The 14,956-nt window shown below is 44.1% G+C and overlaps 1 protein-coding gene across 1 annotated transcript; it reads right to left on the bottom strand.

The window, feature by feature from the left end:
• Window positions 1-1,031: 1,031 nt before the first annotated feature.
• LOC119278567 (glycine, alanine and asparagine-rich protein-like) lies at window positions 1,032-2,009 on the bottom strand. Its single transcript, XM_037559896.1, has one exon. It carries the CDS (start codon window positions 1,873-1,875, stop codon window positions 1,402-1,404), a length of 474 nt encoding a protein of 157 aa, XP_037415793.1. The 5' UTR covers window positions 1,876-2,009; the 3' UTR covers window positions 1,032-1,401.
• Between the last annotated feature and the right edge of the window lie 12,947 nt (window positions 2,010-14,956).

Genomic DNA, 14,956 nt, shown 5'->3' on the forward strand with positions numbered 1-14,956 from the left:
CCGTAGGAGGAAAGCCAAATTTAGATAAAATCAGACTTGAAGCTTTCAACACCTTATCTTGCTGCGAAGAGAACTTGTATTTAGACTTGATAGCAATAGGAGAACGAGCAGCCACCTCAGGTATGTGAGAATCAAGATGCCATGATGAATCCTTTGCCAAAATACCAGTATTGTTCTAACGGAAAAGACTGAAGTGGCATACAAAATCCGGCCAGACTCTGTCCTTAAGACCATAGATGAAATGCCCAACCTTATTGGACGCCACTGAGAAGCGAAATCTTCTACCATCAATATGTGCCACGTTAAGACCAGAAGGGAGGCCCCCAATACAGCATTGGAGGGCAATAGCAACCGAATCATCATTGAGAGGGAAGCTTGCCGATGAAAAGTGCACCACCAAGAAGAACTCTTTGTTCGAACCAGAAGGAGAGAAATGGACGGTAGAACCAAAACGACGACGCACTTGAGCTGCCACGACAAGGCCGGGGAAAAATCCCAATGCAGAAGACCTTCCATGATCGTCTAGATCAACTAGATCAGAAATCTCCGTGGCTGAGTGGTGTGTGGTGGAGGGCAGGTGGAAGGGAGGGGAGGAGAGGAGAGGAGGTGGGAGGAGCCATCTTCACGAAACCCTATACCGCTCCATCATATTGGGTATATTGTCATTTGTATAATTGGAAACATTGGCATTGATCAATCTAATAACATTGTCATTCGTCAACCTTTTAACATTGCCAGTTGTCAAATTTTGCAGCTAAAAATCACTAGTACTGTCTTATTTTGCAACTGAAATTCATTAAACATAGATTTCATTCATAAATTAGGCAGTCGTTCTTTATACATACAATTTAACTTACAGCTAAGCCGAACAAACTTTTTCTCAATCGTTGCCAATCATGTACCAAATCACACATTTAGGAGAAATTAGTCATCTATTGGGCCACTTAAAAGAAAAACATTACAGTCCAGTGGCACCACTATAATTCTTGGTTTATACCGTTACATTATACCTTTTTTTAAGTGTATTACCGTGACATTATACCTTTCCACTTGCTGCACGGTTTACAGTTTCGACCATGCAAGTGACCAGATATAGCCACAAACATTTTTCCAAACAAGTATCAATTGCTTGCACCAAATAACTTTCTGTATAATTTGCACTAAGCAATCGGTGCTAGTCCAAGAAAATAGAAGGTCTTGTTCATATGTTCTTCCATTTCAATTCGACGAATTTGTTTCCACGGATCGCCAGAAGCAATCAGCAAGGAACAAGGATCCTAGCCCCCCAACCCCTAAATTCACAGGCACGCACATATATACACAAGCAGAATTCGGGTAGAGGAAGCAGATCCTGGAGAGACCGGGCAGTAGGAGACTGAACCGTCCGAGAGGATCCCCACCTCAGCAGACTCTGGGGACGAAGCGCAGCGCGGCGACGCGGGCGGCGAGAAGCCCCGCGAGCCTCCGCACGGCAAACTGGGTGCAGTTCGAGAGCGCGATGAGGCACATGAGCTCGTAGATCACGCCGAGCGCCACCTCCGCCGCCGATCGGCGGGGCGTGGGGACGTCGGGCTCCGATGAGTCCCAGCCTTGACCAGATCCGGACCCGAAACCATGGTTCCACCCGCCGCCGCCGCCGCCGCCGCTCCCGCCACTTCCGGGTCCGAAAGGGCCCTCCCCGTCATCGCCGCCCGCGCCGGAGATGGTCTTGGAACGGCGGGTGCGCGCGCGACGGCGGCGGACGGTGGTAGAGGCGGAGGCGGAGGCGCGGCGGCTGATGGTGGTGGTAGCGGAGGAGGTGGCGTGGGGGCGGAGGAGCACCGGCTTGGCTGGCGGGGAAGAGCCGGCCGTGGCCGTGGCGGCTGAGATCTCCATGGTTGGTGGCCGGCGGGCTAGGGTTGTGTGTGGAGGAAGGCAGGCGATCCAGGGTGGGGGGGGGAACGTGGGCTCGCGGCTGCCGTGTGGGGTTTGGTTTTCACGTGTTGTGACTGCCAAGGCGACGCGCGGACACGGAAGGAGGAGGGCGCACGGCCGGTCGGTGCCGAGGGTTCGACACTTCCACTGCTTGGGATCAGGCTCACGATCGTTGACACGGGTTCGTTCGCTGCGGTCCACGGAGGGGCGAACGGCCAAAATGCCCCGGCTGCTAACGTGCACAAGAACGCAATGTGTCACAATCTCTACCTAATTTTGTTTTATTTTATGGGGGACGTTAGGCGTCGGCCGGCGGATTTTTTAAAAATATCCGCCGGCTCGGCAGCCGTTAGATCTAGTGTCAATCTATGACCGAGACGCGTTCTTACAATTGCAACAACCACGGTGTTGCGAAAACTTTCGCAACAGATGTCATGTTACGGAAATTTTTACAACAAAGCTCATGTTGCAGAAATTTTTGCAACAGTGGTCCTGTTACATAATGTTTTTGCAACAGAGGTCCTGTTGTGAAAAGAAAATTCAAATTTTTTTTTGCAACATAGATCCTGTTGCAGAACCTCATTGTAACACAACATGGGTTGCAAAAAACACCTTGGGTGATAATTCACTGCAGCGAACACACAACGCTTCTAAGCCAAGGAGATAAGACTAAGTGTGGCGTGAAGAAAGACGCATGGCGATTGGAACAGCGGTGGATGCGACCGAGTGATCCGCCGGTTGATTATTAGCATTTCCCTTATTTTATTCTTATTTTAGTAGAAGGAGACGTTTCTATTGACTACAAAGACGTATGTGGCAACTTTGTCAATGTCAATATGATTAATAAGTTGTGTCGACTCAGTCTTTCTAAGGTCTCGTACAGATAGAATGTACATGCATGTGTTGTGTGTGTATGTATTTATGAGCGTCTATGTTTGTATTGTATTAAAATAAATTAACAAAAAAATAAAGAGAGATATATTTTTCTGATTTTTCGGTTCGTCCAACCATGTATATAACGATTCGTCTGACCCCACAAAACTTTCGTCAGTGGCTATTCAAAGTGGTATTAAATTGTGTTACCCTCATCCTAAATTAATTTTCTTAGATTTTTAATATATGTGTTAGATACATCCATATCTAAAAAAAATGAGTAATTTGAGACGAAGGGAGTACCAAACTAGCGATGCTTTTGTTCTATGGGTCAAATAGCAATTTTATCTAGGCCGCTTTCTGTCTGGCAGCCATGTCATAAGCAATGAAATCGCTAATTAAGAGTACTCATTCCAAACATAACTTCCATCTCCCCAGGTTGCGACAAGTGACTGAGAGTTTGCCTTTTTTTTGTAGATCCGTTTATTCAAAACGGTTTACCTCTTAAACCGTGTGTCCAAATCTTGAATTGTTTTCATCATTGGATTTCTCGCGTAGAGATCCTCAAAACTAGATCTCATGTTGTTAGGTTTTGATGAACTTTTTTTTTCACAAAAAAAACGGACCGGAAGCATGTTTTTCTCTCTTTCCGGAAGCCATTTATGAGAGCACGACCATGCCTCTCGCGGAAGCAAAACCATGCCTCAAGCGAAAGCAAACTATACTCTTGCGGAAAAAAAAAGAAAATATGTTTTTTTTCGTTTCCGAGAGACGCGGCTGTGCCTCTTGTGGAAGCAAAACCATGTCTCGTGCCTCTCGTGAAAAAAAGAAATCACATTTTTTTTCCCATTTTCAAGAGGTACGGCTGTGCCTTTCGCGGAAGTAAAACCATGCCTCTCGTTGAAACAAAACCATGCCTCTCACGAAAAAGAAAAAGAATGTGTTTTCTCGTGTAATTTTTTTTAAAAAAAATTGGTCCAAAAGATAAGGAAGACCGTTGAAAACCGAAAAGCCGAAAAACCTGAGAAAACCCATCTAAAAAGGCAAAAACACGTGCGAAAAAAATCAAATGAAGCACCCAGAGCCTAACACATGACGGCGGCTGAGAGCGTGCCAACCCATCCTCAAGTGTCCCTTGGGAGGTCGGGAACGAGCACTCTTTAGTTAGTTTCTCCCTCATAGCAAATTAGAAATAAAAGTAGAAACGAGACCTCCTCGTCAGCGCCCTCTGCGCCGGTTACTGCTACTCGCGCCTGTGCAGAACGCATAGAGGGCCGGCCCAACAAACCTGATGAGGAGAAAAAAGTTAATCGGCTCGTAACCTCCGTAACCAAGACAACAACCACTACCCCAACTCATTCTATTGTCACTTTGGAGGGCAAAAACCGTATATGACCCTTTTTTAGTATGACATTAACATGTACTAGGATATATATATACCCAGCTTACTATGCGTATTATATTATGATAAAAGTGAAAAAGAATTAAAAGAAAATAAAACGCGAACTTGAAGAAAGTTCACATATTTAAAAAGGTTCATACAAACTGAAAAAAAAAATTATCGGTTTTGAAAAAGTTTGGAACTTTCCGAAAGCTCATCGATTTAGAAAAAAGGTTCATCGATTTTGAAAAAGTTCATAAATTTGAAAAGGGGTTAATCAATTTTAAAAATCATAAAATAGAAAAGTCCATCGATTTTGACACAAATTCATCAAATTTGCATAAGTTCAACGATTTTGAAAAAGAGTTCACAAATTACAAAAGTTCATCGAATTTTATAAAAGTTTGCCAATTTTTTTAAAAAGTTCATCAATTTTTTTTAAAATTTCTCAATTTTGAAAAAATAGTTCACAAATTCAAAAATAAATCATCAATTTTGGAGAAAGTTCATGAACTTGAAAATTTTCATCAATTTGAAAAAAAAAACTTCATCAATTTTGAAAAAAATCACGAATTTGAAAAGTTTTACCAATTTGAAAAAGTTCTATCAATTTTTCAAAAAAGTTCATGAATCTGAAAAAGGTTTATCAATTTTTCAAAAAGAATCACGATATCAAAAAATGTTCATCGATTTTGAAAAAGGTCATAAATTTGGCAAAAGTTCATGGGTGTTGGGAAAAAGTTTATCTATTTTTTAGAAACAAAATCGTTAATTTGTAAAAATAAAAAAGGTGACGAAGAAAGAAAGGAAAGAAAAGAAAAAGAATCAAAGGAAAAAGAGAGGGGAAAACATGTACCAAATCGCAGCAAGATGGTTATCGCGTCTTACATTGCCCTCGGATGTCGCGGGTTCAAATTACAACTCATCTCGTGTTTTTGCAGTTTTGAAACAGGAAAAAAATTGAAACGGGACGGCCCATCGCGGTGGAGAGGGGTGTGCGCCCGTTTGCGGGATCTGAAGAAAAGGGCGCTGAAGGCGCCGAATAGCATTTGGCACTAGAAAACCAATCATTTTTTGCTTTTATGGTTTTCTTTAAACACGACTTGCCTCAAGCCCGCGGATGGCCCAGTTTCATACATCACGTTGGGCCTCGGCATCGGCCTGCAAGTGAGCACCAGAACAACTCACTTTCTTAGAGTTAATGAATTTTGATTCTACCATAATTTTAAGTGTTGGATATGCATGTGGCTTGAAAATGGCATAGCTGATGCAAGAATTAACATAAATCATTCTATAAACATTGAGCAGAATGTAAGTCCAAGCCAATGCAATGTAGAACGCATGCCACCGCGGGAAAAAGGTACATTGAGCAAGTTGGCAACATCATATATCTTTGGATATGCAAATAAAGGCACATTTAAGCTTTTGATTGCATAGATATAAAATTAAGTAATAAATGCTCAAGAATATACAAAATCATAGTTTGGATGAAATGAACAATAAAGCAGTGGGTTAGCAGTAGGCTTGCTCTCCCTTTCACCTTGACCCTTTTCAAGTATACAATTTATTTTTCCTCAACGTGCTTGAAGGAAAACCATAGTTATCTTTGAAGGTTAAAAACACAACAACAACAACAACAACAACAACAACAACAACAACAACAAAGATGATGATGAAGAGGAAGAAGCAAAAAAGTTGTTCTTACCTATTTTTAGCTAACTTCCATTCTTGGAGATACTAAAATTACTACTGAAAACCTTGAGCATAGGAGCAAAAACCTAAAATTATAGCAACACAAATAAGAAAACAGTAAAAACTTTACCTATACAAAAACTTCTTCATCGTCGTTCTCTTCTACCTCTTCTATCGCAAGTCAACTAAAGTGGCTTTCTCACCAATGTTCAACATTTTATCGCACAACTTGGTTTTAGTCACATGCAGGAAGTCTTGCTTACTTTCTCAAGCCGCAATCAAAGAGCCTTTGGTGAGTTTTCATTTTACTTCACCGAAATAACCAAGATGTTTAACATCGTCAAGCTTTCCCACAGATAAAAGATTCAGCCTTATGTCGAGAAAATGCCTCACACCATCAGGCACCGACGCGCAACCTGTGTTTGTCTCAATTATTATAGAGCACTTGCCAACAATTGTTGTCGAACCATTGTTTGCCATCATCACTTGACCAGTAATGCCACTTTGTGGATGATGTAAAATAATCTTTGTGTGATGTGATATGAAAGGATGCACCTAAATTCACAACCAAACTCATGGCATCATCACGAACAAATACTATAACATTCTTCATCTTCAATGACAAAGTAGTCATCATCTGTTGTAGTCACGGCTGAACTATTTCACCCTTTTGCTCGGTTTCTTTGCATGTTTACCCTCTGCAAGCACTCTTTTTTGTATTTCCTACATTTTCTCGTATTGTATGAGATTGCGTAAATAAAGCAATTGAATTCTTTTCTCTGTTGTTACTTTAATCTTGTAACACCCCATATGTAATTTACCTTAATTGTATTCTAACTCTTGCCGTTTCCGGCACTAAGTTATTTTATTTCATCATTGTCGGGTTTTTGCCTCCGTGTGTTTTGTCTGTCATGCATCTCATATCTGTTGGGGAACGTTGCAGAAAACAAAAAAAATTCCTACGTTTCACCAAGATTAATCTATGGAGTCAACTAGCAACGAGAGGAGAGTGCATCTACATACCCTTGTAGATCGCGAGCGGAAGCGTTCAAGAGAACGGGGATGATGGAGTCGTACTCGCCGTGATCCAAATCACCGATGACCAAGTGCCGAACGGACGACACCTCCGCGTTCAACACACGTACGGAGCGGATGACGTCTCCTCCTTCTTGATCCAGCAAGGGGGAAGGAGAGGTTGATGAAGATCCAGCAGCACGACGGCATGGTGGTGGATGCAGCAGTGATCGCAGCAGGGCTTCACCGAGCTTCTGCGAGAGGGAGAGGTGTAGCAGGGGAGAGGGAGGCGCCAAGACTTGAGGTGCGGCTGCCCTCCCTCCCCCCTTTATATAGGCCCCCTGGGAGGGTGGCCCTGGAGATGGGATCTCCCAAGGGGGCGGCGGCCAAGGGGGGTGGAGTGCCCCCCAAGGCAAGTGGAGGCGCCCCCCACCCTAGGGTATCCAACCCTAGGCGCAGGAGGGCCCAAGGGGGGGCGCACCAGCCCACTATGGGCTGGTTCCCCTCCCCACTTCAGCCCATGGGTCCCACCGGGATGGGTGGCCCCACCCGGTGGACCCCCGGGGCCCATCCGGTGGTCCCCGTACAATACCGGTGACCCCGAATCTTTCCCGATGGCCGAAACTACACTTCCTATATATAATTCTTCACCTCCGGACCATTCCGGAACTCCTCGTGACGTCCAAGATCTCATCCGGGACTCCGAACAACTTTCGGATTACTGCATACTCATATCTCTACAACCCTAGCGTCACCGAACCTTAAGTGTGTAGACCCTACGGGTTCGGGAGACACGTAGACATGACCGAGATGGCTCTCCGGCCAATAACCAACAGCGGGATCTGGATACCCATGTTGGCTCCCACATGCTCCTCGATGATCTCATCGGATGAACCACGATGTCGAGGACTTAATCAATCACGTATTCAATTCCCTTTGTCAATCGGTACGTTACTTGCCCGAGACTCGATCGTCGGTATCCCAATACCTTGTTCAGTCTCGTTACCGACAAGTCACTTTACTCGTACTGTAATGCATGATCTCGTGATCAACCACTTGATCACATTGAGCTCATTATGATGATGCATTACCGAGTGGGCCCAGAGATACCTCTCCGTCATACGGAGTGACAAATCCTAGTCTCGATTCATGCCAACCCAACAGACACTTTCGGAGACACCTGTAATGTACCTTTATAGTCACCCAGTTACGTTGTGACGTTTGGCACACCCAAAGCACTCCTACGGTATCCGGGAGTTGCACAATCTCATGGTCTAAGGAAATGATACTTGACATTCAGAAAAGCTACAGCAAACGAACTACACGATCTTTGAGCTAAGCTTAGGATTGGGTCTTGTCCATCACATCATTCTCCTAATGATGTGATCCTGTTATCAATGACATCCCCATGTCCATAGCCAGGAAACCATGACTATCTGTTGATCAACGAGCTAGTCAACTAGAGGCTCACTAGGGACACATTGTGGTCTATGTATTCACACATGTATTACGATTTCCGGATAATACAATTATAGCATGAATAATAGACAATTATCATGAACAAGGAAATATAATAATCATTTTATTATTGCCTCTAGGGCATATTTCCAACAGTCTCCCACTTGCACTAGAGTCAATCATCTAGTTACATTGTGATGAATCGAACACCCATGGAATTCTGGTGTTGATCATGTTTTGCTCTAGGGAGATGTTTAGTCAACGGATCTGCTACATTCAGGTCCATATGTACTTTACAAATTTCTATGTCTCTATTTTGAACACTTTCACGAATGGAGTTGAAGCGACGCTTGATATGCCTGGTCTTCCTGTGAAACCTGGGCTCCTTGGCAAGGGCAATAGCTCCAGTGTTGTCACAGAAGAGAGTCATCGACCCCGACGCATTGGGTATGACTCCTAGGTCGGTTATGAACTCCTTCACCCAGACTGCTTCGTGTGCTGCCTCCGAGGCTGCCATGTACTCCGCCTCACATGTAGATCCCGCCACAACGCTTTGCTTGCAACTGCACCAGCTTACTGCCCCACCACTCAAAATATACACGTATCCGGTTTGTGACTTAGAGTCATCCAGATCTATGTCGAAGCTAGCATCGACGTAACCCTTTACGACGAGCTCTTCGTCACCTCCATAAACGAGAAACATTTCCTTGGTCCTTTTCAGGTACTTCAGGATATTCTTGACCACTGTCCAGTGTTCCATGCCGGGATTACTTTGGTACCTTGCTACCAAACTCACAACAAGGTTTACATCAGGTCTGGTACACAGCATATCATACATGATAGACCCTATGGCCGAGGCATATGGGACGACACTCATCTTTTCTCTATCTTCTGCCGTGGTCGGGCATTGAGCCATGCTCAATATCGTACCTTGCAATACAGGCAAGAACCCCTTCTTTGACTGATCCATTTTGAACTTCTTCAATATCTTATCAAGGTACGTACTCTGTGAAAGACCAATGAGGCGTCTCGATCTATCTCTATAGATCTTGATGCCTAATATATAAGTAGCTTCTCCAAGGTCCTTCATTGAAAAACACTTGTTCAAATAGGCCTTTATGCTTTCCAAGAATTCTATATCATTTCCCATCAACAGTATGTCATCCACATATAATATGAGAAATGCTACAGAGCTCCCACTCACTTTCTTGTAAATGCAGGCTTCTCCATAAGTCTGCATAAACCCAAACGCTTTGATCATCTCATCAAAGCGAATGTTCCAACTCCGAGATGCTTGTACCAGCCCATAAATTGAGCGTTGGAGCTTGCACACCTTGTCAGCATTCTTAGGATCGACAAAACCTTCCGGCTGCATCATATACAATTCTTCCTTAAGGAAACCATTAAGGAATGCCATTTTGACGTCCATTTGCCATATCTCATAATCATAGAATGCGGCAATTGCTAACATGATTCGGACGGACTTCAGCTTCGCTACGGGTGAGAAAGTCTCATCGTAGTCAACCCCTTGAACTTGTCGATAACCCTTAGCGACAAGCCGAGCTTTATAGATGGTCACATTACCATCCGCGTATGTCTTCTTCTTAAAGATCCATTTATTTTCTATGGCTCGCCGATGAACGGGCAAGTCAGTCAAAGTCCATACTTCGTTTTCATACATGGATCCTATCTCGGATTTCATGGCTTCCAGCCATTTGTTGGAATCCGGGCCCGCCACCGCTTCTTCATAGTTCGAAGGTTCACTATTGTCTAACAACATGATTTCCAAGACAGGGTTGCCGTACCACTCTAGTGCGGAACGTGTCCTTGTGGACCTACGAAGTTCAGTAGCAACTTGATCTGAAGTTTCATGATCATCATCATCAACTTCCTCTCTAGTCGGTGCAGGCACCTCAGGAACATTTTCTTGAGCTGCGCCACTTACCGGTTCAAGAGGTAATACTTCATCAAGTTCTACCTTCCTCCCACTTATTTCTTTCGAGAGAAACTCTTTCTCTAGAAAGGACCCATTCTTGGCAACAAAGATCTTGCCTTCAGATCTGAGGTAGAAGGTATACCCAACAGTTTCTTTAGGGTATCCTATGAAGACGCATTTTGCCGACTTGGGTTCGAGCTTTTCAGGTTGAAGTTTCTTGACATAAGCATCGCATCCCCAAACTTTTAGAAACGACAGCTTAGGTTTCTTCCCAAACCATAATTCATACGGTGTCGTCTCAACGGATTTCGACGGAGCCCTATTTAAAGTGAATGCGGCAGTCTCTAAAGCATAGCCCCAAAATGATAGCGGTAAATCGGTAAGAGACATCATAGATCGCACCATATCTAATAGAGTGCGATTACGACGTTCGGACACACCATTACGCTGAGGTGTTCCAGGCGGCGTGAGTTGTGAAACCATTCCACATTTTCTTAAGTGTGTGCCAAATTCGTGACTCAAGTATTCTCCCCCACGATCTGATCATAAGAACTTGATTTTCCTGTCACGTTGATTCTCAATCTCACTCTAAAATTCCTTGAACTTTTCAAAGGTCTCAGACTTGTGTTTCATTAAGTAGACATACCCATATCTACTCATGTCATCAGTGAGGGTGAGAACATAATGATAGCCACCGCGAGCCTCAACACTCATTGGACCGCACACATCAGTATGTATGATTTCCAATAAGTTGGTTGCTCGCTCCATTGTTCCTGAGAACGGAGTCTTGGTCATTTTACCCATGAGGCATTGTTCGCACGTGTCAAATGATTCGTAATCAAGAGACTCTAAAAGTCCATCTGCATGGAGCTTCTTCATGCGTTTGACACCTATGTGACCAAGGCGGCAGTGCCACAAGTATGTGGGACTATCATTATCAACCTGACATCTTTTGGTATTCACACTATGAATATGTGTATCATTACGCTCGAGATTCATTAAGAATAAACCATTCACCATCGAAGCATGACCATAAAACATATCTCTCATATAAATAGAACAACCATTATTCTCGGATTTAAATGAGTAGCCATCTCGAATTAAACGAGATCCTGATATAATGTTCATGCTTAAAGCTGGCACTAAATAACAATTATTGAGGTTTAAAACTAATCCCATAGGTAAATGTAGAGGTAGCGTGCCGACGGCGATCACATCGACCTTGGAACCATTCCCGACGCGCATCGTCACCTCGTCCTTCGCCAGTCTCCGCTTATTCCACAGCTCTTGCTTTGAGTTACAAATGTGAGCAACCGCACCGGTATCAAATACCCAGGAGCTACTACGAGTACTGGTAAGGTACACATCAATTACATGTATATCACATATACCTTTTGTGATGCCGGCCTTCTTGTCCGCTAAGTATTTGGGGCAGTTTCGCTTCCAGCGACCACTTCCCTTGCAATAAAAACACTCAGTCTCGGGCTTGGGTCCATTCTTTGGCTTCTTCCCGGCAGCTTGCTTACCGGGCGCGGCGACTCCCTTGCCGTCCTTCTTGAAGTTCTTCTTACCATTGCCTTTCTTGAACTTAGTGGTTTTATTCACCATCAACACTTGATGTTCCTTTTTGACTTCTACCTCTACTAATTTCAACATTGCAAATACTTCAGGAATGGTCTTTTCCATCCCCTGCATATTGAAGTTCATCACAAAGCTCCTGTAGCTTGGTGGAAGCGACTGAAGGATTCTGTCAATGACCGCGTCATCCGGGAGATTAACTCCCAGCTGAGTCAAGCGGTTATGCAACCCACACATTTTGAGTATGTGCTCACTGACAGAACTATTTTCCTCCATCTTATAGCTGAAGAACTTGTCGGAGACTTCATATCTCTCGACCCGGACATGAGCTTGGAAAACCATTTTCAGCTCTTCGAACATCTCATATGCTCCGTGTCGCTCAAAACACTTTTGGAGCCCCGGTTCTAAGCTGTAAAGCATGCCGCACTGAACGAGGGAGTAATCATCAGCACGTGTCTGCCAAGCGTTCATAACGTCTTGGTTCTGTGGGACGGGTGCGTCACCTAGCGGTGCTTCTAGGACATAATCTTTCTTGGCAGCTATGAGGATGATCCTCAGGTTCCGGACCCAGTCCGTATAGTTGCTGCCATCGTCTTTCAGCTTGGTTTTCTCTAGGAACGCGTTGAATTTGAGGACAACATTGGACATTTGATCTACAAGACATATTGTAAAGATTTTAGACTAAGTTCATGATAATTAAGTTCATCTAATCAAATTATTCAATGAACTCCCACTTAGATAGACATCCCTCTAGTCATCTAAGTATAACATGATCCGAGTTGACTAGGCCGTGTCCGATCATCACGCGAGACGGACTAGTCAACATCGGTGAACATCTTCATGTTGATCGTATCTTCTATACGACTCATGCTCGACCTTTCGGTCTTTTGTGTTCCGAGGCCATGTCTGTACATGCTAGGCTCGTCAAGTCAACCTAAGTGTATTGCGTGTGTAAATCTGTCTTACACCCGTTGTATGTGAACGTTGGAATCTATCACACCCGATCATCTCGTGGTGCTTCGAAACAACGAACTGTCGCAACGGTGCACAGTTAGGGGGAACACTTTCTTGAAATTATTATGAGGGATCATCTTATTTACTACCGTCGTTCTAAGTAAACAAGATGCAAAAACATGATAAACATCACATGCAATCAAATAATAGTGACATGATATGGCCAATATCATATAGCTCCTTTGATCTCCATCTTGGGGCTCCATGATCATCTTGTCACCGGCATGACACCATGATCTCCATCATCATGATCTCCATCATCGTGTCTCCATGAAGTTGCTCGCCAACTATTACTTCTACTACTATGGCTAACACGTTTAGCAATAAAGTAAAGTAATTTACATGGCGTTTCTCAATGACACGCAGGTCATACAAAAAAATAAAGACAACTCCTATGGCTCCTGCCGGTTGTCATACTCATCGACATGCAAGTCGTGATTCCTATTACAAGAACATGATCAATCTCATACATCACATATATCATTCATCATTCATCACAATCTTTGGCCATATCACATCACAAAACACTTGCTGCAAAAACAAGTTAGACGTCCTCTAATTGTTGTTGCAAGTTTTTACGTGGCTGCTATAGGTTTCTAGCAAGAACGTTTCTTACCTACGCCAAAACCACAACGTGAATTGCCAATTTCTATTTACCCTTCATAAGGACCCTGTTCATCGAATCCGATCCGACTAAAGTGGGAGAGACAAACACCCGCCAGCCACCTTATGCAACTAGTGCATGTCAGTCGGTGGAACCGGTCTCACGTAAGCGTACGTGTAAGGTTGGTCCGGGCCGCTTCATCCCACGATGCCGCCGAATCAAGATAAGACTAGTAACGGCAAGCAAATTGACAATATCGACGCCCACAACTACTTTGTGTTCTACTCGTGCATAGTAACTACGCATAGACCTAGCTCATGATGCCACTGTTGGGGAACATTGGAGAAAACAAAAAAAATTCCTATGTTTTACCAAGATCAATCTATGGAGTCAACTAGCAACGAGAGGAGAGTGCATCTACATACCCTTGTAGATTGCGAGCGGAAGCGTTCAAGAGAACGGGGATGATGGAGTCGTACTCGCCGTGATCCAAATCACCGATGACCAAGTGCCGAACGGACGGCACCTCCGCGTTCAACACACGTACGGAGCGGATGACGTCTCCTCCTTCTTGATCCAGCAAGGGGGGAGGAGAGGTTGATGAAGATCCAGCAGCACGACGGCGTGGTGGTGGATGCAGCAGTGATCGCAGCAGGGCTTTGCCGAGCTTCTACGAGAGGGAGAGGTGTAGCAGGGGAGAGGGAGGCGCCAAGACTTGAGGTGCGGCTGCCCTCCCTCCCCCCTTTATATAGGCCCCCTGGGGGGCGCCGGCCTGGAGATGGGATCTCCCAAGGGGGCGGCGGCCAAGGGGGGTGGAGTGCCCCCCAAGGCAAACTATTTTCTCACCTTCACAGATGACTTAAGCAGATATGGGTATATCTACTTAATGAAACATAAGTCTGAAACGTTTGAAAAGTTCAAAGAATTTCAGAATGAAGTTGAAAATCATCATAATAAGAAAATAAAATTCCTACCGATCTGATCGTGGAGGAGAATATTTGAGTTACGAGTTTGGTGTACACTTGAAACAATGTGGAATAGTTTCACAACTCACGCCACCCGGAACACCATAGCGTAATGGTGTGTCCGAACGTAGTAATCGTACTTTACTAGATATGGTGCGATCTATGATGTCTCTTACTGATTTACCGCTATCGTTTTGGGGATACGCTCTAGAGACGGCCGCATTCACGTTAAATAGGGCACCATCAAAATCCGTTGAGACGACGCCTTATGAACTGTGGTTTGGCAAGAAACCGAAGTTGTCATTTCTGAAAGTTTGGGGTTGCGATGCTTATGTGAAAAAGCTTCAACCTGATAAGCTCGAACCCAAAACGGAGAAATGTGTCTTCATAGGATATCCAAAGGAAACTATTGGATACACCTTCTATCACAAATCCAAAGGCAAGACTTTTGTTGCTAAATTCGGAAACTTTCTGGAGAAGGAGTTTCTCTCAAAAGAAATGAGTGGGAGGAAAGTAGAACTTGACGA

This window comes from Triticum dicoccoides, chromosome 1A (genome assembly GCF_002162155.2).
Source record: "Triticum dicoccoides isolate Atlit2015 ecotype Zavitan chromosome 1A, WEW_v2.0, whole genome shotgun sequence".
Lineage (NCBI taxonomy): Eukaryota > Viridiplantae > Streptophyta > Magnoliopsida > Poales > Poaceae > Triticum > Triticum dicoccoides.